Raw genomic sequence first — 22,993 nt, forward strand, 5'->3', positions numbered from 1 at the left:
ACATTGAACCCACGTTTAAAAGTACAGAAAGGAGGACCCTAGCAATGCCTGACCTGTCATCTTCCCTCTCTGCCTGGGAAGTTCATGGAACAGATACTTCCTAGAAGCTCTGCTATGGCACATGAAACTCAGGGAGGTGATTTTCGAGACAATGTGCACTACTCCATCAAGGGAAAATCTTGCCTGACCAAGCCAGTGGCCTTCTATGATTAATGACTGCATCATTGCCCAAGGAAAGGGCTATGGATGTAATAAGGCCTCTGACACTAGTGCCCACAGTATCCTTTTCTCTAAATTGAAGAGATACAGATTTGGTGGATGGATTGTTTAGTGGATAAAGTGGATAAGGTGAATAAGGTGGATGATTGCATTCAGAGGGTGGTGGTTAATGGCTCAGCACTACAATGAACACCAATGGCAAGTGGTGTCCCTCATGAGGCTGTACTGAGACCAGTGTTTTTAATGTCTTCATTCACTAAATCAATTACTTCAATCAATGGCACACCACACAGGGGAATCAAATGCATCATCACCAAGTTTGAAGATGACACCAAGCTGAGTGGCATGACTGATGCACCTCAAGGCCAAGATGCCATCCAGAGGGTCCTGGAAAAGCTCGAGGAGCAAGTCCATGGCAATCTCATGAGGTTCAGCAAGACCAAGAGCAAACTGCTGCACCTGGGTCAGGGCAAGCCCTGGTACCAACACAGCTGGAAAATTAAGGAAAGAGACCAGCCTTGAGGCGAGCGACTTGGGGGGCTCACATGGGAGAAAAGCTGGACATAAACTGGCAATGTATGCTTGCATTCCAAGAAACCAACTGTATTCTGGGCTGCATCCAAAGCAGTGGGGGCAGCAGGGCCAGGGAGGGGTTTTTCCCCCTGCTCTGCTCTGCTGAGACCCCACCTGCAGGGCTGCATCAGCTCTGGGGTCCCAGTGCAGGATGAACATGGAACTGATGGAGCATGTCCAGAGAAGGGCCAACGAGGATGGAGTATCTCTCCTATGAGGAGAGGCTGATAGAATTAGGATAGATCAGCCTGGGGAAGAGAAAGCCTTGGGGTGACCTGATTGTGGCCTTCCAATACCTGAAGGGACCTTACAAGAAAAATTAGAAGAGACTTTTCACATAGAAATGTTAGAGGAATGGCTTCTAAATGAAAGGGTGTAGGTTTAGATTAGGTATTCAGGAGAAATTCTTTACTGTGAGAGTAGTGAGGCACTGGAATAGCTTGGCCATTTGTGGATGTCCTACCCCTGAAAGTGTTCAAGGCCAGGTTGGATGGGGTTTTGAGCAATCTGGTCTACTGAGAGGTGTCCCTGCCCATGTGGGGGGGAGCAGGGGGTTTGGAACTAGACAACTTCAGAGTCCCTGCCAACCCAAACCATTCTATGATTTTATGATTTTGCTTGTTATGAGCTAATATTGTGTTCCTTTGTTGTAAACTTTTCAGAACAGGAGCAAAAACAATCCTAAAAACTGACTAAATTTGGGAGTCTGAAGGTGAATAGCTGTATCCTTCACATCCTGAAGGATGAGGACATCCAGTGAAGCCTGAGGACAAGAGTAGCTCTCTTCACTCCACCACTCAGAGAGTTTTTCTCCTGCAACTGTTTGATCTACTGTAATTAGACTCTTCATGAGTGTGGCAACTGCTACATGAGAAGAGTGCTTTTTTTGACCCTCCATGTTTGATGGAGGGAAGACAGTAACTGCCTCAGTGTTGCACAGGTTTATCTAACAGACTCACAAATCCTGTGTAAAGCCTAGAGGCTTCCAAATACTGCATGGAACTCAAAAATTATACAAAACTCATGCCACCATATTTCCCACACCTGTGAATCATTTAGCAGAAAAAGTACCATTAAATTCCACAATACAAGTAACACGTGAGAGCAGGAAAGTTGTGCACAGTTGGAAAGACACAAGCCTCTTGTCATGCAGCTAGGGTGACTAGAGATAGAAGCCTGACAAGTTCTTCGAGCATTATACTATCAGTCTCACTCACGTCCTTCCCTGCTGTCACCAGCATCAGAGAGCCCATTATTCACCTCTTATTTTTAAAAGACTACTACTAGAGTATTCACAAAGGCTGCCCATCAATCTACAGGAGATAGAGAACAGTTTCTTCCTATTTTCTGACCCCCAAGCCAAAACACAAAGAAGCAGTAGATCACACCCATCCCCGCTACTGTCAAACTGACCCCATCATTTCAAAAGTGTCTGCTCAGGAATTTAAGAAATTCTTGCTTATGAAGAATCATCTGACATCACAAATCCCTTACGTATACCAGCTGATAAATAAAATAAAAACTGATATACAAACTAGTACAAGTTACATGTAGATAAGAGGAAAGAGCGAAGATTGTAACCTACCTTCCAATGGCAAAAGTTAATAAATAAGCATAGTTTAAGTAAACTAATACAAACCTTTAAATCACACATCACTTATCTAATATTACTTCCTGTTCCTACTTCACTTTTTTTGTCTTACCATGTGAATTACATTAGCTTAGACTTAAATTCACTTAGAAGCTTTTAGTTACATAATGTACATGATTTTACACATTGCTTTTTAATATCTCCACCAAAGTGAGAAGAAAATCTTAATGTTAGTTTTTGTACTGAAAAACATAAATTACTCAGCCTCTCCACACTGCTTATATAATCACTGAGCCAACTGGCTTGTACTGTCATTTATTTTGATCAGGCATATTTCATGAGATATCAGAAACAAGGTATCTTCAAAAGCTGGATCAAAATACAGCTGCTAACTGAAATACAGTTGTAGCCTAGCACAAAAGTTCAAAGTTTGCATTTTTGCTTAAACAGTATTTGCTTTTTTCCCCCCAATTCCTTGCATCTCTATCAGAACAACAAAACACTTTCCGAAATGCTCTCTAGGATTCTGTACAGAATCTCATTCTGGAGAACTAAGTATTATCTGTAGACTTTTAGAAGCATATAACTGGCATCAGAGCAGTACAAAAACACTGCCCAACTCTATTGCAGACTATAAATTACTGTCTGTAATAATAACTTTTCAAACATACCGATGGGGTATATGCCCACTGGATCAGTATTAGTAATATACCTGCAACTGCACAGTGAAATGAATAAAAAAACCCATCTTTAATAAAACTGGCACACTGCCACAACAAAGTCAATGGAGTTAGGCCATTTAGAGTCTGTCAAAACAACTACAAAAGTAATTACTTAGCAATGAAATTTTACATGCCTTAACAATAAAGGGTGAAAAAGCACTTTCAGGAAAATATTTCCCTTAGTTCAAAAATGGCACTAATCAGGGGTTCCAAATTAATTTATGTTAAATTTATTATACCTCAATTCAGTTTCAAAGTAGTTTTATTGCAAAAAATAGTCACCAGGCTAGTTACAGTAAAGAGAAGTGGTTTATCATGCTGAGCACATCCTTCTAAATGTCAAATGCTACATTTCAACAGGAAAATTTATTTGATTCCTAACTGGCCCTTTCATCTTTGATTTGGAAACCATGTAGTAAGTTTTAGACTCATCAAAGCTAAAATCAGCCTAGTAATGAAAGAATCTTTTAAACTAAGGGCACTTTTATATTTGTTCCAGATCATGTCTCAAGATTTTTTTTTCATTTAAATATTTGTCAAATTCAAATCACAAAATAAAAAAGCTTCTCTTCTAATTTCAGGAAACTGGAATTAAGTATCAGCATTACAAATGATTCCAGTGTTTGAACAAGGAAAATTAAAAGACTATATTTGCTGAATTTTCTCTTAAACACATTTTTCTTTGGATGCACTTGTTCCTATGTTGCAGTAATTATTCCAATATTCCTACAATCAGCTATAATACTGCTGATCACTTTAGATTCTATGTTCTGAATTAAAGTAAAAGGTGCAGTCATGGTTTACTTCTTTAATATCAAAAATACAAAGAACTAGAAAGCACAGAATTCCTAATTATATACTGTAACCTCTCATACTTCCAAATGATGATAATCGAAAATGTTAATCTGAAATAAGGAAGTTTTAAAGAATTTTCCTGTAGTCAACTAGATTTATAATCTTCAAAATCCTCTTAGTATGCTATGAAAAGTGCAAAGGAGGTGACTAGACTTTATTCAACAGATTCCTAAAACTGTAACTCCACTGCTTTCAGTGGCTTTACTCCCACTTCCAACCTTGCTCTGAATAGGAGCAACAATAAGATCCTAATGTTCTACCCAGAACAAAGAAGAATTACTAAAATTATAAATGAACTATAAATCTATAGGTTTAATTTTGTTTTAGCCAAAATCTCCTTATGAAAGTCATATGAAGTAATAGATAATATTGTTACAATGCTACTGATAAAAATGTAAGTAAAATGCATTCTAAGAGTTCAACTCTGGGGAAGTCAGGAATAAGCATGTATTTTTTGCTATTATAGAAGCTGAGAGCTCAGAGTTCAGTTAGATTAGGTTAACAGGATAAGATGGGCTTCCAGACACTTCAGAATCAAAATGTATGTGAATATGGCACTGGATTAAACAGAGGGCATGCCTCAGTAGAATGAGGAAGTTGTGTCACACCTAGTAATTTTGGCTCTTTAGGCAGCAAATGTAGAATAAACTACTTAGATGCACCTAGATATTCTCAGCCAAATTTATGCCTCAGAAAAGACCATGACAATGCTTTTACAAAATCAAGGGTGAAATTTTGAGCTTTAGTAAGAGGACATTTCAAAATGTACTGCAATTAGTATTTGCAATCTTTTTTTTTTTTTCAAGTAATGTGAAAAGATTTGCAGGTTTAGATCCAAAAACAAGTAGAAACAATAGTCATAAGGTGTATTATTGAGGGCAATTTCAAGTATACTTTAGCCTGGCAACTTAAAAAGTAAAAAGCAACACATTTTTAAATCATAGAAAACTTTTTTTTTTTTTTTTTTGGTAAATGGCACTTAAATGAAACTAATATGATTGACAAGTACCTTGCAAGCAAGCCTTGGCAACACTTAGTGCAATTCCATCTCTTTACCGTTTTAAGAGAAATTCCTTCACAACTGTTTGTCTTTGCAATAACTCCTACAAAGCTCATTAGTGCCAGCCTTGGTTCATCCCCCATGTTGTGCATTTATCTCTGGGATGCATTATCAACATGTGGCACATGTCCTTGACATGCACAGAAGAGTTGCACCCCAGGACAGCAGCATGCATGACAATAGTGTTGACTCTTACTCCTTTATGGTTGCTGGGATGTAACCGAGAAATCTAATAACTGTGACAGTAGGCCTTTAGGTTTCTCCCTGCCTTTCCAGACAGTGAAGCTGCACAGACACTAATGAAAGGTTAAATGAATAGGAATAGCTGACAAGAGGTACAATAAAGAAGGGACTTGGTAATCCACAGACACTGAGCAGAGATCCTTGGCTCAAGCCGAGAAAGGACAGCACATCGTCAAGTCACAATATTTAAAACAGCTTGCTATACACAGAGGCTTTTGTGTCTGGGTACGTGTCTGGCTTTGGAAGAAAAAAAAGATACTGAAAAGAAATTTCAGCATGGGGCACTTTGGCAAATGTCAGGTCACAAAAAGGGAAAAATGTTTTTTGTTTGCTGTTACATATTTGTATTCAACAGTAAAGAGCATTGACTAAGAGCACAAATCAGAAGTTCCAAAATAATACATATTTGACAAATTTAATAAAGTTGCAACACTAATTCAGTGTGATTCCAGCTGACAGCATGACGGGTGTTGTACATACATCCAGTTTCTTTTACAGCTGATAACAGTTAATAATATGCTTTGCATACCCTTTAACACTTCCCATAGCTGAAGATTTTCTGACAGGCCCAGCTTCTACAGTTTTATATGCAGCAGAACAGTAGACCTAACCAATTGCAATACTCTGCAAAAACATAGCTGAACTTCCAGACAGTGCACCAGACCATGGTGACTTAAAAACTTTAGTGGTTAGCTTATGGCATTTTGATTTCACTTGGCTTGTGACTTACAAATCAGCATTATGAACATTCTGGTTTTTATAATGAAAAAATAATTGCAATGCCCAGCGTGGTTTTAAAACTTCTCTAGCTTTTTATAGTTCTCTACAAAAATGTGATTTACGTACATAGTAGGACATTAAAAAAAAATTAAAAACCAGAAAGAACTCTCTAAAGTAACAAATCAGAAGCGAATCTGATTGTTACCTGAATTTGTGTGAGTTCTTTTTATATAAAATATTTCAAGAGAAAGGTACTGAAACAGGTGCTGCAGATAAAAGAATTCTCTCAAAATACTTGATTTACCTGGAAAAAAATGTATTTACACATCTATCTAGAGTATAAAATATACATATTTATAATATGTGGTGAGAGTATTACAGGAAGATTCTAAATGAGGGAATCTCTTTGAACAATCACATTAAATTACAGCAGAAATCCTAAGTGTACTAAGATTCTAATAATCAACAAATAAAGGGTTTTACTAGCACAGCACATAATGACAGCTACTGTATGAGAGATAAAGGAGACAAATCTGGTACTTTATCTCACTGGATAATATAATTTACTGAAAAGGTAAATAAGTTTGTCCAAAGTAATACTTTTAAAAGCTGCCATATGAATACTAAGTAGCAATTATGATCAATGCATTTTTAGAAAAAATATGTCAGAATTTAGGTGGGATGAAACTGACACAGAATACAAGGTTTAGGTTTAGTATTTATCAGGCTTTTTATTAAGGCATGTTAAATACTATTCTTCTAAATTAAGTAAAAATTCCTGGCTAGATTAGGAAGTGATAGATATTTCTAAAATAGCAAATACGTTCTATTTGTTTTGTATTTTATGAGGAACCTTTTGTATTTCCAGACATGTACATTTTTTTTCCTAACACATACTAATAGTAGACATTAAATCAAATTAAATCACTAAATTAAAAGTTCTGTGCAAACCTGCAGACTGAGAGTCAGGACTCTGATTAAACAACATTAAGCGATGAAAAGACTTCACATTCTAGTGACAGTGTCCAAAGTGCAAAAGGGAAAGGGACACTGCCAGAAACGCCCATCTCTGAGACGAAAGAAAAATAAATTTGGTTTTTGTACAAAATCCAATGTTTTACTTGGACTTGTTTTAATGTAATTGCTTTGCTGTTGGTCATTTCTGCTTTGTTTGAAATTCACAAGATCTGCAGTCAGCCACAAATCCTACTGGCATACACAGATACATAACACAGAATCAAGCCACCTCAAAGTCTAACTTCTAGATCTTTGGTGCTGAAAAAAAAAAGGTAGTAATCAGCCCTCCCTTATTCGGAATATTTTTCCCCTTTTTCTTACCTAAGGCATATCTAATAAAATCCAGAAGCTCCCTCTAGCTCTCCAGAGGAGCTTAACTGACCAATGATCCTTTACAGTTCCTTTCCATTTTCAAAAGCAATGCTGAGAGAGAAAGTGAGAGCAGTATTTCCCTTACATAATACGTGTTCTTGTTTCCATTCAGCAGTGTTTTTAATTCTACAACTTGAAAGGATGTGGATTATATGTGAGAACATCTGCTGTGAAATACAGAAAGTTAAATACTGCTTACTCTTGTGCAGCATACTAAAGACCCTCTTAATCATTTCCAACTTACACTTTATTTACCAAATTCTGGTTTGAAATCTTACATTGTTTGACAACCTAGCCATGTATGCATTGAAACATACACACATAAACACACACAGACAAACACACCTCCATTCCACCTTCCAATTACCAAGTACAAAATCATGTAAAGAAACCTGACAGATAATACTATAGCCCCATTTAGATCCCAGACTTTAAGTACAGAATGTTAGTTAAAATCAATTTGTTGGCATACGCTGGTTTTCCAGAAAACCAGTAATGCCAGTGGTAATTTGCTGACTGTATTTTCACCTACCATAATATTTACACATACCATTTGTAATGGCTTTTATTGTTTAATCTCCACTGCATTTCAGTATTGGATACTACAGAATTACAGTTATTTAGCAGGCTATAAATAATGTAGTTGGCATGTGCAATTGATATTTAAAATGTCTTACAACAACTGTAAAAGCCTCATTACAGACTAGCAAATCATTTCTAACAAGCAAGTTCAACTGACAAACACCAAAGCAAACCTGCGGTCTATGCTGTAAGCATGTTTGTTTTATTTAAATGATACACATTTAATGCAGTGTGCAATGGACCATTTGTACAAACTTTATTAAATGAGAAAGCAAAGTTCCAAAGTAATCCGATAATTGTGAAGTTTCTGAAAATAAAACTGTAGTATTAAAAATAAAAGGAATTCTCAGTAACAACAGAAAGAATAGCTTACTTTCCCCTCCCCCCTCTATGAGCTAGTGTCCAATTTCTTCTTTTCTGAACAGCTGTATTATCCAACTTAAGTTGCTCTGCTAATTTCAGTCCCACAAGGACTAACTTGGAAGGCAAAAAAGTACTAGAAAAGATCAATTTGCTGGGAAAGATCAAATGAGAAAACTGTGGGGACAGCACCAGGTCATAGTATGAAGAACTAAGCAGACCTGTTCTTCATTAACTTAAGCTCTCTTGGGATGTCACACACTACCTGTCCATAGGCTTATTGAACAGCCTAACCCTCATCTCTGTACCATTCTTCTGGGCCCAAGTGAATCATATCCTGCTGCTGACAAGTTAGCAGGGGACTGCGGCTGCAACATGAAAGTACTTTTCTTTCTTGTCTAAATCAGGCAGATTTTTGAAAAGAGGACACAGCACTGACTCGTGACATGGCAAGATGAAATGAGAGGTCTGGGCTGGTCTTCGAGCTGTGCAGATAAAAGTAATCAAATGACACTCCTGGAATGCAAATTGGCATTCTTGACTGCAGCAATTGCACAACCATGAAACATCTCTGACAGCAAGCAAGATTAGGACAAAATGTTATGTAAAGCACTGAACTCAAAAACTCACTAGAAAATTCCAACTGTAACATTTACATTTTAATATAGCAATAGCCATCTCTGCTTTTGTCTGTTTCTTTACTTTATTTACTGCAATTGCATACTTGTCTTTCTCAAATGCCTCCAAAATAAAAATGTAACACGATTAAAGGTATAGAGCTGTTCATAAAAGTTTTTTCCCCTAAAATGTCACACTGTTGTATTTTCTGCAAAACAGTGTACCAAGGCAGGGTTTTTCTATTATGTGTGCAAGATGTGTGCTTAAGAAACATTTTCACAATCCTAAGTCTTAAAAGGAGTTTCAAAATTTGCTCATAACAACTAGTTTATAATTTACACTGAAGCTTTTCTGCACATAGGTCAGGTAAAGATGAGTGATTTGAAATACTTAGCAAGTTTTAAAATTCACATGCTTTAGGATTTTAAAGCAGAACATACGTAGAGCTAGTTGGCTTATTAATACTAGACAGTTTAAAATCAAACTACAGTGTATCAGAGAGCACATATGCACCATTAAATTTCAGATTTAAAAATCCTGCCATTTTTAAGGGCAAGGAAAGTTCCACATACTTTTGCAGGAACTCAGTATTCTCGTGCAGACATGCTGATCAAGCTTATTAAATATTACTGTCTGAAATGAACTCGGTAATTAAACTGTGAACATTTGTACTCTGAAACTATGACAAAAATGCTGCTCATTTTATAATTTGTCTATGGAAATGGGTTACAATACAGAGGGGAAAACGGAATATAGTGAGAAATAAAAACCCTCTTCCACTAAAAAATGTTTCAACAACTACTACATACAGCTAACATACAGATTAAGAAAATAAGTAAGTAATATTCTGCTTTGATTTCATACTTAAAAAATAGCTTCAAACCATTTTAACCGTCAGACACTCAAAAAAGACACTCATTGCCACTTTAATCCTGGGTACACCAGATTACTACATGATGTCTTTTGTGCATCAATTTTACAACAGCTTGACTCTAGGGTAAATGGGAACCATCATAAATCGCATGCTGCTTTCAAAACCACTTTAATTTCTGTCAGTGTTACTGTAACCACAGTCCTGAGCACATGCTGCTTTCCTCTCCTCCCCCCCCCCCCCCTTTTTTTCCTTTTTTTTTTTTTTTCTTTCTCCTTGTTGTCTGCATTTGACAGTTGCATCTCCTACACTCCAATTGTGGCTTTGATCACTGGAACAAGACATGTCATGTTAGGGAGAGAAGGGAAAAACACAAACCTTCCATCGTAAACTCCATTCACACAGACATTCTCTATCTATAGTTTGAGTACTGTATAAACATACATGCATACACACACAGAATGCGTGCAGAAACATACACGTATATAGGTAGATTATATATATATATATATATGCACCCTTGTGTGTGTACATGTGTATGTGTACATTCAAGCACACAAGACAGCTCTGTAACATCCCTGGAGCGAGGTGACAAAATCTGACTGAAAGCAGAGCAATAGTCAAACAGCGACTGGAAACATACTACTGGATTGAATAGGGGATGATCACCGTTCATCACCATCTGAGGTCGATCCATGTGTTAACGTGAACAGTTATCATTCTGCATGTTAAGTGTAGTCACGGCTTAAATGAGCTTGTCTTTCTCAGCTGTTTAACCTATCCACAAATCACAACCAAGACAAACCGACTTGACTCAAATAAGGTCCTTGGCAACTTCGACTTTTAATTTTTAAATTAAAAGCCGAAACCCTGCTTTGCAAAAGCCCTACTGTAAAGGAGACGTGCGTGTACACAGCACATGAAATAAGCAGTAAAACCTTGTTCAAAGTTGGTTTTTGAGGGGCTCCCCCTTCCCCTTTACGGTTAGGGCATCAGCATAACTCTCCAAGTTCTGTTAGCAATCGCTGATTGGAGAGGTGCAAACTGCAAGCACATGCACAACAAAAAAAGAGTTTCGGAGGGAAGGTGGATTTACACCCCTGTCTCCCTGCCGCAGGCGATGTTTCACACGCGAACACAGAGCTCCTTCCCGCTCTCAAAGGTTACCTTTACACAGTGTGCAAACCGTACTCATTTCCGAGCAGAAGGTGGTGGCCAAAACAGATCAGACCACCGTATGTCCGACTCAACCCCACTCCATCTTCACTCACCCTCCCTCCTTCCATCCATCCGCAAACACTTTTTTTTACACTAGCTCCTCATCTTTAGTGAAAGGAAGGAGGCGGTAAAAAGCATGTGGCCATCCCATTTCAACCCCCCAAACTCACTTAAAGTTTAGCACAACCTCTTAGACATTTGTTTTCCCCCAATCCACGCAGCAAAAAGCTGATTTATTTATTTATTATCTTCCTACTTCGCCTTGCCTGGCTGCTTCTTTCTTTGAAGGCTGAAACACACCGACAACAAGCAGGGCTGCTTGTGTTACTGCACAATTTATTAATCAAATCAAACCAAAGTAAAGGCTAGAATGAAAACGAAAGGCTGCTGGAAACTTCTTACCATCTCTGCATGCTGGTTGTCAAGTGCACCCCCTGTCTCTCGATCTCCTCTCAGCGGCAGTGCCTGCACCCTTCGTTTTGCCTCTGGGCTCTCAGCACTACACTCTTTCTCTTTCCCCCCTTCCCTTTCTCCTTCCCACCCCCCACCCCCCAGGTGATCTGAACTAAAAATGGAGATTTAAAAAAATACTTTCCCCCCTTTAAAAAAGAATTTCAAAAAGAAATAAAAACCCAAAACAAAACAAAATCCCGCACCACTAACACACACACACAAAAATAAAGGAAAAAAAAAAAAAAAAAAAAAAAAAAAAAAACCAGCAGCAGCTGCAGGAGCAGCGAAGCAGCGACAGTCTCTTTCTCCCCCCTCCCCCCCACACTCTCTCTCTGACTCTCTCGAAACTTCAGCCCCCAAAGTTCAGCCCGAGCAGTAGGGAGAAAGAAAAAGAGCTTTCAGCGGAGAGCTGGAAGTGATGGGAGGGAGGGACCCAGGTTCGGGTCAGAGCCTCCACAGGTTGGTTTGTTGTTGTTGGGATCTTTGGCTGGGGAAGGGGAGGCGGCGGGGGGAGGCTGCGAGCGGGTCCGAGAGGGCAGCGCTGCTTCCTTCTAACCCCGCGCTCTCGGGCGAGGGCGGCAGGCAGGGAGGCAGAGGGGGTTATTTTTTCACACACACACCCCCGACTGCTCTTTCCCCTTCCCTCTGCCTGCTCCCTCCCCCGCAAACTTTCTGTGCCAGGCGGGGGCCGCGGCAGAGGCCGCCCGCGCCCAGCTGTCAAAAACACCCAGCGGCCGCCGCCAACTTTGTGGCGAGGGCGGCCGGCGGCGCCGCGCGGGGCTGCCGCGCCTCTGCCTCTCTGCCCCCTTTCGCCTTCCCGTCCTCCGCCCTGCTGCTCCTCGAGCGGCTGCAGTCCCTCCCGCTGCTTCTCCTCTTTCTTATCGGCTCCAGGCGCCTGGAGCGAGCGAGAGAGAAGGCGGCAATGCGAAAGAAAGCTGGAGGGAGGGCTGAGAGGGGGCAGAGAGACGGCGGAAAATGGAGCGTAGCCCAGAAGAGGGGGTAAGGAGCCGGAGGGGAAGAGGGAAGAGCGTTAGAGAGGAAGGGAAAAGTTAGGCGAAGTTTTTGCTCGTGGTGCCGGTTTCCCGCTTCCCACCCATTGCTCCATCAGCTCCCAGGGCTCTGCGGCGGCGGCGGCGGCTGCTGCTCGGTGTGGGATCCGAGGAAATATTTTGTAAAAGGGTGGGATTTTTTTTTTCTTTTTTTTTTTTTTCCTGTGGAGGGGGGGGGGGGGTAAGGGAGGCGGGAGGAGGTGAGCCGTCACGGTTGTACGTTCGCAGGGAACAGACAAGAGTCACATCTGTGTGTGACAAGCAGCCAAACCGAGCGAAACCCTGCCCCGGCGGCGCCGTGGAAGCGCAGCCGCCGCCGCGGCCCTGGCCGGGCGCGCAGGCACACGGCGGCCGGCCGGGCGCGCTCCCGCGGGGCCTCGGGGCGGGGCGGGACGTTCCGCGCCCTCCCGCGGCCGCCGGCGGCTCGGCCCGCGCCGCTCCGCACGGAGCCAGCGCTCGGGGCACCGCACTGCCGGCCGCCAGTCCCCGCTGCCCCCGGTGAAACCTTCCCTTACCGCTTCGAAGCTCCGGTCTCCACGCGAGCCCCGCCGGCGGCGCCCAGGGGGTGGCAGGGCCGACCTGCGTCGCACGGGCTGCTCGGTCGGGGGAAAGTGGCTGAGGGATGCCGGGCTTCACCTGCGGGGACGGGCAGGCCTGCCCGGCTGTCCCTCGCGTCCGGCCTGAGAAGGCGCTGAGGGCCACCAGTGCGGTCACAACCCGCTCCCCTTGTCAGGCGCCGTGTAAACACGAGGTTTATACACGAGGTTTAAACGCGGCCGGACCGTTAAAAAGTGAACACGAGGAGAACTTTCCAGGCGATGTGAAACACAGATAGAACATTTTGCTTCCTTTTGGTGTAGCTGGACACTCAGATGACCTAGCAGGAACTGAGAAAACTTGAGAGAAGACGGGAGGTAGCCGTCCGCACTCCTGATTTTTCCTGCATCTGCTATGGACTGAACTCACAGTAAGCTTGCTGCAATGAACGGCATGTCCCCGGGAATTGCCAACTTCCCAAGCTTGTTACCATATTTTGGCATCTTTGTTACATATGTATTTCCTATGGCTGTCAGAAGAGAGAAGGGTAAATTATCTGTATTAGTGTCAAAACTAGTTTTTCATAAAACCCGGCATTATATATCTCAATGTCTGTTTCCGGGAAAAATTATTTTTATTTTCTGGATGTTTGTCACATACCTTGATTAGGCATAATACATATCAGTTTATGGACAGGTTTGCAGTACCCACACTTCATCAGGATTAGTTTTGATCTTCGAAGGCATGTTTCAGGCTCTAAGCGACGATTCAAAAGATTTTGCATTCATCAGAATTTGGGATTTCTTATAAAAATACCATGACCAATGAAGATTTCAAGTAGTTTGAATTCTTAAAAAAATCACGGGACTAATTAAGCCATGACTTGGTGCGTTTTTTGTCAAAGGGGATAGATAAGAAAAACCTTGTTAATTATTTCAAAGTCACATTTTATCGTACATAAAAACGCATTTGCCCTTTTGAACCAAGGAAGGGCCAAGAAGTTGCCAAAAAATTGTGTTCACACAGCCCCCTCGTGGTCAAAACCTTCAGAGCCTCAAAACCACCTCTGCTCGCGCGAAGGAGGGAAGGGTCAAAGCAGGCTGATGCAAATTAAAAACAAAAGTGCTGCAACCTTGGCTCGCAAAAGGCATGGTCACCTGCTAGAATAAATATTTGCCATGCCCATCACAAGGCTAATCTTCTCTGTGCAGTTTTCCCGAAGTGAGTCAAAGATTATAAATGGTTACAGCTTTATGAAAGTATTAGAGTAGATAGATGGCCATTCAACTAAATTTAAAACTGGATTTCCTTACTACTTTGAATGATTTTTTTTTAAACTGGGGCTAGGCATTTGAAGAATATATTTCTATATGCACTAAATTAGTAGTTTACATTGATAATAGCTTATATCAATAAAAAATTGTATCTAAGCTCTGATCTGATCATTTCAAAGAACCTCTAAGTGTAGCACAATCATTAATAGCTTCCAGTTACATTATTTTTAAAGACTCTAAGTAATTTTATATGGAAACTAATAAAGCTTCATGGAGTTACTCCTTTGTTATCTTGATTCAGCATTTTTAAACCTTTTTTTTTTTCTTCGACCTGTCAATAAGCCAATGTCTTTTGTATTGGCAGTAAATTACAGCCTCTTGAAAGCTGATGAGGAGGTAAAATGTCTGGAGGCAAGCCAGGTGTTGGGAGTTCTGAATCGTGGGTTGACAGTATGGGGTTACAGGGTAAACATTGTGGGGTAAGATACTTCTGCTCACAGGATCAGCACCAAAATAACTAACTGGTGGAATTTGAATATGTAACATCATTAGTCTTCAGAACAAGCTCCAAGTATTTCAGAAATTTTGCATCTTTCAAAGTCTTGCTTTCAGTCACATATACGATAGTGTATTAAATTTCCATTGAGTTCTTGCTTTCACGTTTGTCTACTGTGTAGTATATTCTGATATTAAAGTAAGATAGAGCCTGCATTAAAATACTATACCATCCACATGCGCAGTACGTGTTATTTCTTTATAGTGCTGCAGTGACTGTGAAATCAGCACATCGTTGATATTGTGGGAAATGATGACAACAGACCTTTACTTGCAGTTCAGTGTCAAAAGACAGCATACAGACTCATGGTGTATCACAGGACTGTCTTATGACTTCTCAACGTGTGTAATTACCTTACATTTTGGATATTTTGTGCAAGGTTTCAGAGAGTAAGTGCAAGGCCTAAACTTTTATTTGCTTCTCAGTCTAGTGATATTTTTTAATGAAGAAAACAGTGTCTCTAACAATTTCAGCCTCATCAACAGAGATATAAATACAGCAAGTCTTTCTCACTGTACTTTTCCTGTAAAACCAGATATGACCACCATAAAGAATTAGCAGTATTCCTTGTCTGAGATTCATTAGTGTGAACAAACTTAGAAAGTAAAATAAATTTTCTTCAGGGTTTTTGTGTCTGTTTCTTGGGGTTTTGGGGAGTCTTTTGGATTTGGGGAGAGCTTTTTCTTTTGGTTGGTTTAGGTTTTTTTTTGCTTTTGGGGTTTTTCTTGGTTGGTTGGTTTGTTGTTTTTGTTTTTCACAGATTAGAGCACCAAGCTATTGCAAACTAGAGTCTGAATAGTAACTGCAACTTGAGAAGAATGGAACCATAATTCATCTGAATTGTGATGGCTCCAGAGTGTGGTATTTCTCTGCTGTCTTGATCCTATTTCTCACAGAAGGAATTTATGCTTCGCTTGAATCTTGCCCTTTTTGCAAACCTGGAGGTGTTGTCCAGAGGATTTTCCCACAGAGCGAAGAGAGGTGAGGTGGGACATAAGGCCCCAGTCCTGAAAGGTACCAAACTGAAATCTCCCATATTCTGATGGGTTACAAGGTAGGACAGAACACTTCTAGAGAATGGTATAATTGAAATGTAAATGAAAAAAGAGTTTACATTTCTAGTAGAAAGAATCTCCAACAGAGAAATTATTCCCAGTCCTGAAAATGAGACCTGTTTTCTGTAATCCACAATTTTTACTGGGGCAAACAATCCATTCCAAAAATACCCATCAATATTTTGGACCAGTGCCATCATGAAGTCCTAATCTGATTATTCATTTTATTTAGGAGTATGGCTGTACTATCCATATACATACTGAATATTTTTTTAAGTTTCTGTGCTAAGTGTTACTTACAACAGCTGGCCTGCCTTATAACGTGATTTACAAAAGATAGGCTCCCACTTTATATTAGAGATTCTTCTTTTCCCTTTTTTACTTTTAATTTTTCTCTCTTTTTTGGCATTTTCCCTCTTTTTTGTTTGATTTTTATGCTAGTTTATCCCATTATGATATTTGGGAGAACTTCAACCATTGTCAATAATTAGGAGAGAATATCTGAGCATTAATTAAAAAAAAAAAGGTCTAAAGGTTTCTTAGTCAAATTGTAATTTCCTGATGGAATTTGAAGTTTGACCTTATGTTGGCAGAGTATCAAGGATGCTGCTTCTGAAGAGGTTCGCCTAAACATAGCTCTGAACCCCAGCAGCCTGAGACAAGATGTGGAAAACTGGAGACCAAGTGTAAGCATTTGGTTTAAAGTCAGTTGCACAGGATCGCACAGGAGCTCAGAGACAGGAGTAGAATCTCGGTCTCCAGGATGAAGTTTAATTGCTTCATTTGCTTTAACCATAGTTCCGTCTTTCTGTTTTGTTTATCACACCTTAAAATTTTAGCAGTAAATTAAGCATGAATATTAGGAAAGAAGCTCCATTCATTATACAGGCAGTCTGTTTAGTGAATGTTGTTGTTTCTCTGTACTTGATACAGACACATGTTGCAGGAAGAAAACAGTACATGAGATGCTGTGTACTCATCACATGAAAGGGCTGAAATAATAATGTGTACACACTTGTAATGACAACATTTCTTAACTTCTGAACATACTACTTTCTAACCCCTGCTAGCCAGCTGTCAAAATTCAGTATTAGGCTCATGAAACTATGTCAAATAACAATACTGATACAGTAGTGTTCTGAGTCAAGAGGTATTTTTGTCATTGAAGAAGTGAAGTAAGAATAGCTAATTATGTTTTCTTTGCCTCTTGCACTTAAATATTGAAGGCTATTCAAAGCTTTTCCAGCACTTTAATGTTGTTAAGTCCTCCCAGTCATAATGGTGATTTTGGGGAAGGAAAAAAAAGTTGTCTGCAACACATCCATTTTGTTTTCCATTTCGTACCATATCCTCTCTTACCAAATATTTTCTAGCGCTCTTTTGAAGGTTGTTACCACAGTTTGATTTATCCTAAACTTTCCCCAAAACATTAGCAGATTTTCTTTAAGACAAATATGGTTCCAGGACTCTTGTGAGCTCAACTGAAAGAATATATATTAAAATAAATAGATATAGATGTTACTTTGTGGTTCTACAACAGTTTTTGTAAGGGACACTAGAAGATTTTTAACATAGGGAAAGAAACAAAACTATTCAGCTATTCAGCTGTAGAGATAAAAGGAATATGGTGTAGCAAGTTTCAGCAATTCACTTATAGTAGTAAAAAAAGTAAAAATAAATGTTTTGGATCTATTTGGTAGTTCTATCATCCTTTCCCCAATAAGAATACATATGTTTACATTTAAGAGCTCTCTAGATTGAAGTTTCTTCTTTTTCTGTTGTCACTTCCAATCTTTGTCCATCAAAATTGTTTTCTATAACTGAGTAATTACTAGTCAGAGACCACACGTAGTGTTCTGTATGCATTCTGGAATATGTTTCAGCTTATCTCATGTAACACTTGAGAGTATTTTTCCCAAGTGAATCTCAATGTTTTTCAGTTCTCTTGGTGTTTTACCATTTGTTTTCCTTATATTACACCCGTCAAAAGTTATTGCCTTGTAGAGTTAGTTGTGTGCACAATGGGAAAGTCCCTCTTTTTTTTCTTATCCAGTTTACTGCTTTTGTCTTGGACTCTAATTGTTGATGGGATTTTACTTATTTCATCCTAGTACCTTACAGTGAGTATTTGTGCACTTAGCTTGATCTCATAAATTAGTTTTAACAAATAAAATGCCCCGGTCAGAGCTAATAGTGATTGGTGACTCAGTATCTTAAAAACAACAAAAATGTCAAATATTTTATGGCAGGGCAAATCCCAAAATCTTTCATGTCTAGTTTTGAAACATTACTGCTGAGGCTTCCCTACTTTTAGAAAAAAATTTTTTTTGCTATTCACACCTTGCTTAAATGGTGGCTTAATAGGGATGTGGCAACCTAAGCTGAATATAGTACAGAACATTAAAGCCGGCTTTAAATAATGTGGCATAAAGATTTCTCATCCATCATAACTTCTTTATTCTGCTTTATTTTTATTTTTAATCATTGCTTGAGACATTTACAATACAATTTGATTTTCATGTCAAGAGAAAGAAAAGAAGGCAGAAGAATTGCCAGCTTGATCCTTGCCTTATGAAAGACCAAATTTTAGATTTTGACCTCTTCCAGCAGTGGACTACTCTAATAGCAGATATTTAATAGGTCTTGTTTGAACTTGAGCTTGATTGTAACCCTCACATCCGAAGATCTAGTTTGAATACCAGGTACTCTCACTGCTTTTATTATAAGCACTTTGTTGGGGACATGTAATAGACTTCCTGCATTTGTTCATTTTGTTGAGGTACAATTACAAAAAGAAGGTGTAGGCTTTGCAGCTGGCAATACTTTAAATCTTAGGAACCTGGAGAAAATAGGAAATTAAAAATATTGTGTCCAAAAATTGGTTTCCTTTTTAAAGTACATTTTGTCCATGCACTTCTACCACTTGATCATGAGACAAATACTGTTTGCAATTGACAGTGCTATCCAGATAGAACTCTGAATTTCCTTTTTTTATTGGCTGCCCCATTTACAGTTATTTTGATTTCACATCCAAAGTGTTGTTCTTTGACCTTGGACCAATTTCTCCAAATTTGTTGCCCCACCAGTGTGTGTGTGTGTGTGTGTATGTGTGTATATGAAATTAATTGGAGGAATTTATTACATATGTGTATGGATGGACAAGGAAAATAAGGGAAATAGGGAATCGTTGTCTAAATGGTTCATTTTGAACCCTCAAAGTATTTTAGTGCCAGTTTAAACTTAAAATGTGGGTTTTTCAACATTAGTAACTTGTAGTTTGTGAGTTTAAATTAATTATGTGGGGCACAAGACTCAGTGTATTTGATTTCAAGGATATAAAAATGTGACTTTCTATTATAAAAGTTAATTGCATTTATGTAATTCACCTTATCAGTACTGGTAAGAAATACCTCTGTTCAGAGCAGAGCTAGAGATGAAGGGGACAGGATGTTGGCTCTAAGGATAAAACAAAGGAAGTTATCATATGAAAGACTGTTCTTTGTGAAATACTCTCACAGAAGGAGTGGCTCTTCTTAGAGTATGACATTGAGTCTGTAGCAGCTGAGACTTTCTTTGTAAAATTATGCTCTGCACACTGAACAGTTTATTTTAATTCTCTTGTTTGTGACTTCTTGGTGTACCTGAAAAGCTTTCATGAGCATTTATCCTCTATGACTTCTACAAATGAATACACTGTGTATAAGCAAAAGTCATTTTATGTTGGATACACATAAATAAAAAAGGTTATCTGTACTCTGTCTGCCTTTGTGATCTAGACAGCATAAATTTTAAATTTTAAGGATTTCTACAATCTGTTCCAAGACAGGGAGACAACATTGTTTCACAGAGCACTTTGATTAAGTTTCTTCCGGCTGACCTGTTACTGCAAATTAATTGTTATTGCGCTGGTAGCAAATACATTCCTCCTGAAGAACTACCACAAGCTGTGACATAAGAACTGTGACAACAACTTAGCATTGCAGTTAGGATGTAGCAAAAGTTAGCAGTTCTGTGGCATCTTCGGTTCAGTGACATGTCTAGCAAAAAAAAAAAAAAAAAGTTGAAATATCAGGTTTGCTGCTCCTAATCACAATTAATTAGCAGAGTCTTTAGATAGCATAGCAGATACAGTCTTTCTTTTCAGGTCTTTAATAATATAGGACAGCTTAGGGTTTCAATATATTTTCTCCTCTCTCTTTCTTTTCCTTCTCCCTAGAAGTTTAAAGAATAGTTGAAATACAGTCCAAGTCACATTTTTAGAAGGAAACTGCATAGTCTAGGCTCTTCCAACACAATTTATGTATTTCTCTTAAAAGGCAAAAAAATATATCATTGTAACTTCTTTAGATTCTTCTGTGACTTTATTACTTTTACAGACCAGCCAAAAACACACACACACATGCATATACATGAAAGCATTGCTTAATGCTTTGTAAGGGATGTTGATAGAATTGAAACAATTGCTTTAAAATTAGAGCTAAAACAAATGCTATATTTGAAAGGAAGGATGGTCTTTAATTGGAGTGCCCCATTTATGCAGAGGAAAGACATAGACATCTCGTCCTCCATGTATAGTTTTAGGAGGCATTTAATCAGGAAATCTGTGTAGAAGTGTATACCACTAGATACATTTTTCCAGACTACAATAGAAAATACTATTCATACTAGGAGTGCAACTAACTCAAAGACTCATTTTGCAACAAAGGGCCAGCAAAAAAAAAAACAAAACATAACAAGCAACTTCTGGCTCTTAAAATACTTAATTCTGTCTTTGTCTTATTCAAAACAATCTTATGTCCAACCTTTAATTTTTTTTCTATTACTATAAAGACTAGTTGAATAATTTAGGCTCTAAATTTATTTACTTATACAAGGAAAAGAAAATTAATTAATATAAAATATGTATAGATTACTGGTATCACATCTTGTAGATGAAAAGCATGTATTGTGATGGTGAGCAGGAGACACAAACAACCCAACATCATGCCCGTGTCTGACAAAGATATGTTTCTTCCCTTTAAACTGGATCTCTGCAGTATGTATGTCACCTTGAATTCATGTAATTGTAGATTTTTCGATTTGTAACAAATATCAGGACTTGTAATCTATTTTGAGACAAGATTATTATGGATAGAAGATCTCTATGACATGTTGTTTCAAAATTTTGTAAAAAATCCCACTATACCCTTCGCAAGTGGCCTACTCCAGTACTTCACAGCCTTTAATGTTAGTTTTCCTTAATAAGCTAAACAAAATACTTTTCTTCTAAATACGCCATTTCCTTCTTTTCCTGTCCTAGGCATACTTCATAGCAGACTTTTGAACACTGGAAGACTTCTCTTTTTTTTTTTAATTCTTCGCCTAACAACGCCTTTTCCTTCAAACATTTCTCACGTTGAATTTCTGAAAATTATTAGCACTTTTGTTACTTTTCCATGAGTACTAATCAATTTACCATAGATACCAGCAAGTTCCCTGGTCTGATTTGCAAGTAGTGCTATAGCTGAAGCTTCCATAGACAATAGAGTAATTACCTATTGTATATGATATACAATAGTCTTGATAATGCAGCTCAAACTGGGATTTGCCTTTTAATATCATACTGATCTATTCCGTTTATGTTCCACTCTAACTTGATAACACCATCCGTAGTATTGTGATAAATGTCCAAGAAGGTAGCCTTTCTTTTTAATTATTTTCACCTTATTCTGTTGTTCTTTGCCAGCCACTTTGTAACAAACCTTTCTTAGCCTCTTTCAATTTATCAAGATTATATATGCTCTGTCACCAAAGTAATTATTGAAATTACAATCAACCTTATGATTATCAAAATTGCCCTGTTCCATGATATGTGTTTCAAGACAGCTGGGCCAAGTAGTTGTGACTGCTGATCCAAAGATTGTCAGCCCAGTTACAAAAACAGTACAGATATTATGAAAGAGGACAGAAAAAAAAACTGTTAAGTGCTTTTACGTAACTCTTGAAACCCATTGTAGATGGTCAGTACTTCTGTGCAGAATTAGCTTCTATCATAAAAATCTTATTAATTCGGGTTTGACCAGAACATTGCCAATAGAGCACACTGGAGATACACTGGTAAACCAGTGAAGACTGGCTGAGGACTTCTCCAAAAACTGCCTTGTAAGACCTATCTAAGATAACAAGTTTTGAGTATGCTAAGGTCTCTTTGGCTTGGCAGAGAGGTGTAGGTTCACTTAACATTAGTAGAAATGCTTAGCAATAGTAAAATCTAGATCTCCCATAATGACATATTCTCAAGCTTGAAAAATTTATTTAAAATTTCTTGGTATTTAACGCATGTCCTCCTTTCTAAAATCACCCTAAGAACAGCAACAGCTCTGCATTTTCTTGCTGTGCATCCTCAGAGAGTCTTTGATGAAAGCTGTTATATAGGCATAAATGTGACTGTGTTTGGTCAAGTAAGTAAAAACAGGGAATCAAATTGAAGTCTTTTGCATTGTCTTACAGACCACTAACCACAGTAAAGATCCTTGGCTGGCCCAGAAGTAACATGTGATACTGAAGTCATATCCAGACTGGGAATTTTTTTTTAAATTATTATATCCTCAGGCAGCAATAATTTTAGAACTGAGGGCAGAATGATTGTTTTGTTTTCTTGTAAATCTTTCAATATGCTAATTGTGATTACAGTATGAAATTAGAGATCTGTCCATTTTATATCACAGACAAAAATTAGAAATTTTTGAACTTCAAAGGACTGTCTGTTAAGAATAGAAAACTATTTCTTTGCAGAAATGTGTTTATGTACAAGAATAAAAGTCAAACAGCAGAATCAGACACCTTTAAGATAAAGGATAGCCAAAGATACAAGCACTTGCAAAGCTGCAGAGCTTTAAAGTATAGTAGATGAAATTAATTTGTCTCATGCAAAAAGTACTAGGTATCTGAATTTGACTTTTAAGAATTGCTTAGCATATAAAATTTGCTATAATATACTTTGTTCATAGAGACAAAGAATAAATGCTTTCAAGCCATGCAGGGAAGTCAAACAAACTCTGCACAAAGG

General features: G+C 38.6%; 1 protein-coding gene and 1 long non-coding RNA gene across 4 annotated transcripts in view; one reads left to right on the top strand and one right to left on the bottom strand.

The window, feature by feature from the left end:
* BNC2 (basonuclin zinc finger protein 2) overlaps positions 1-12,610 on the bottom strand; it is a 322,321-nt gene extending 309,711 nt beyond the window's left edge. For 2 of the 3 annotated variants that reach the window (XM_063180396.1, XM_063180398.1), the window contains exon 1: positions 12,568-12,610. In XM_063180396.1, coding sequence (XP_063036466.1) covers positions 12,568-12,579 — 12 coding nt within the window. In that variant the 5' untranslated portion in view covers positions 12,580-12,610. Of the gene's footprint in view, positions 1-11,423; positions 11,531-12,567 lie in introns of those variants that run through there. The other variant, XM_063180397.1, reaches the window with a different exon arrangement.
* On the top strand, positions 12,263-14,613 carry LOC134432022 (uncharacterized). The gene is made up of 2 exons (XR_010031184.1): positions 12,263-12,473; positions 13,384-14,613. It is a non-coding gene; the product is annotated as an uncharacterized LOC134432022 (long non-coding RNA).
* Positions 14,614-22,993: the final 8,380 nt, after the last annotated feature.

Source organism: Melospiza melodia, chromosome Z, assembly GCF_035770615.1.
Source record: "Melospiza melodia melodia isolate bMelMel2 chromosome Z, bMelMel2.pri, whole genome shotgun sequence".
Taxonomy (NCBI): domain Eukaryota; kingdom Metazoa; phylum Chordata; class Aves; order Passeriformes; family Passerellidae; genus Melospiza; species Melospiza melodia.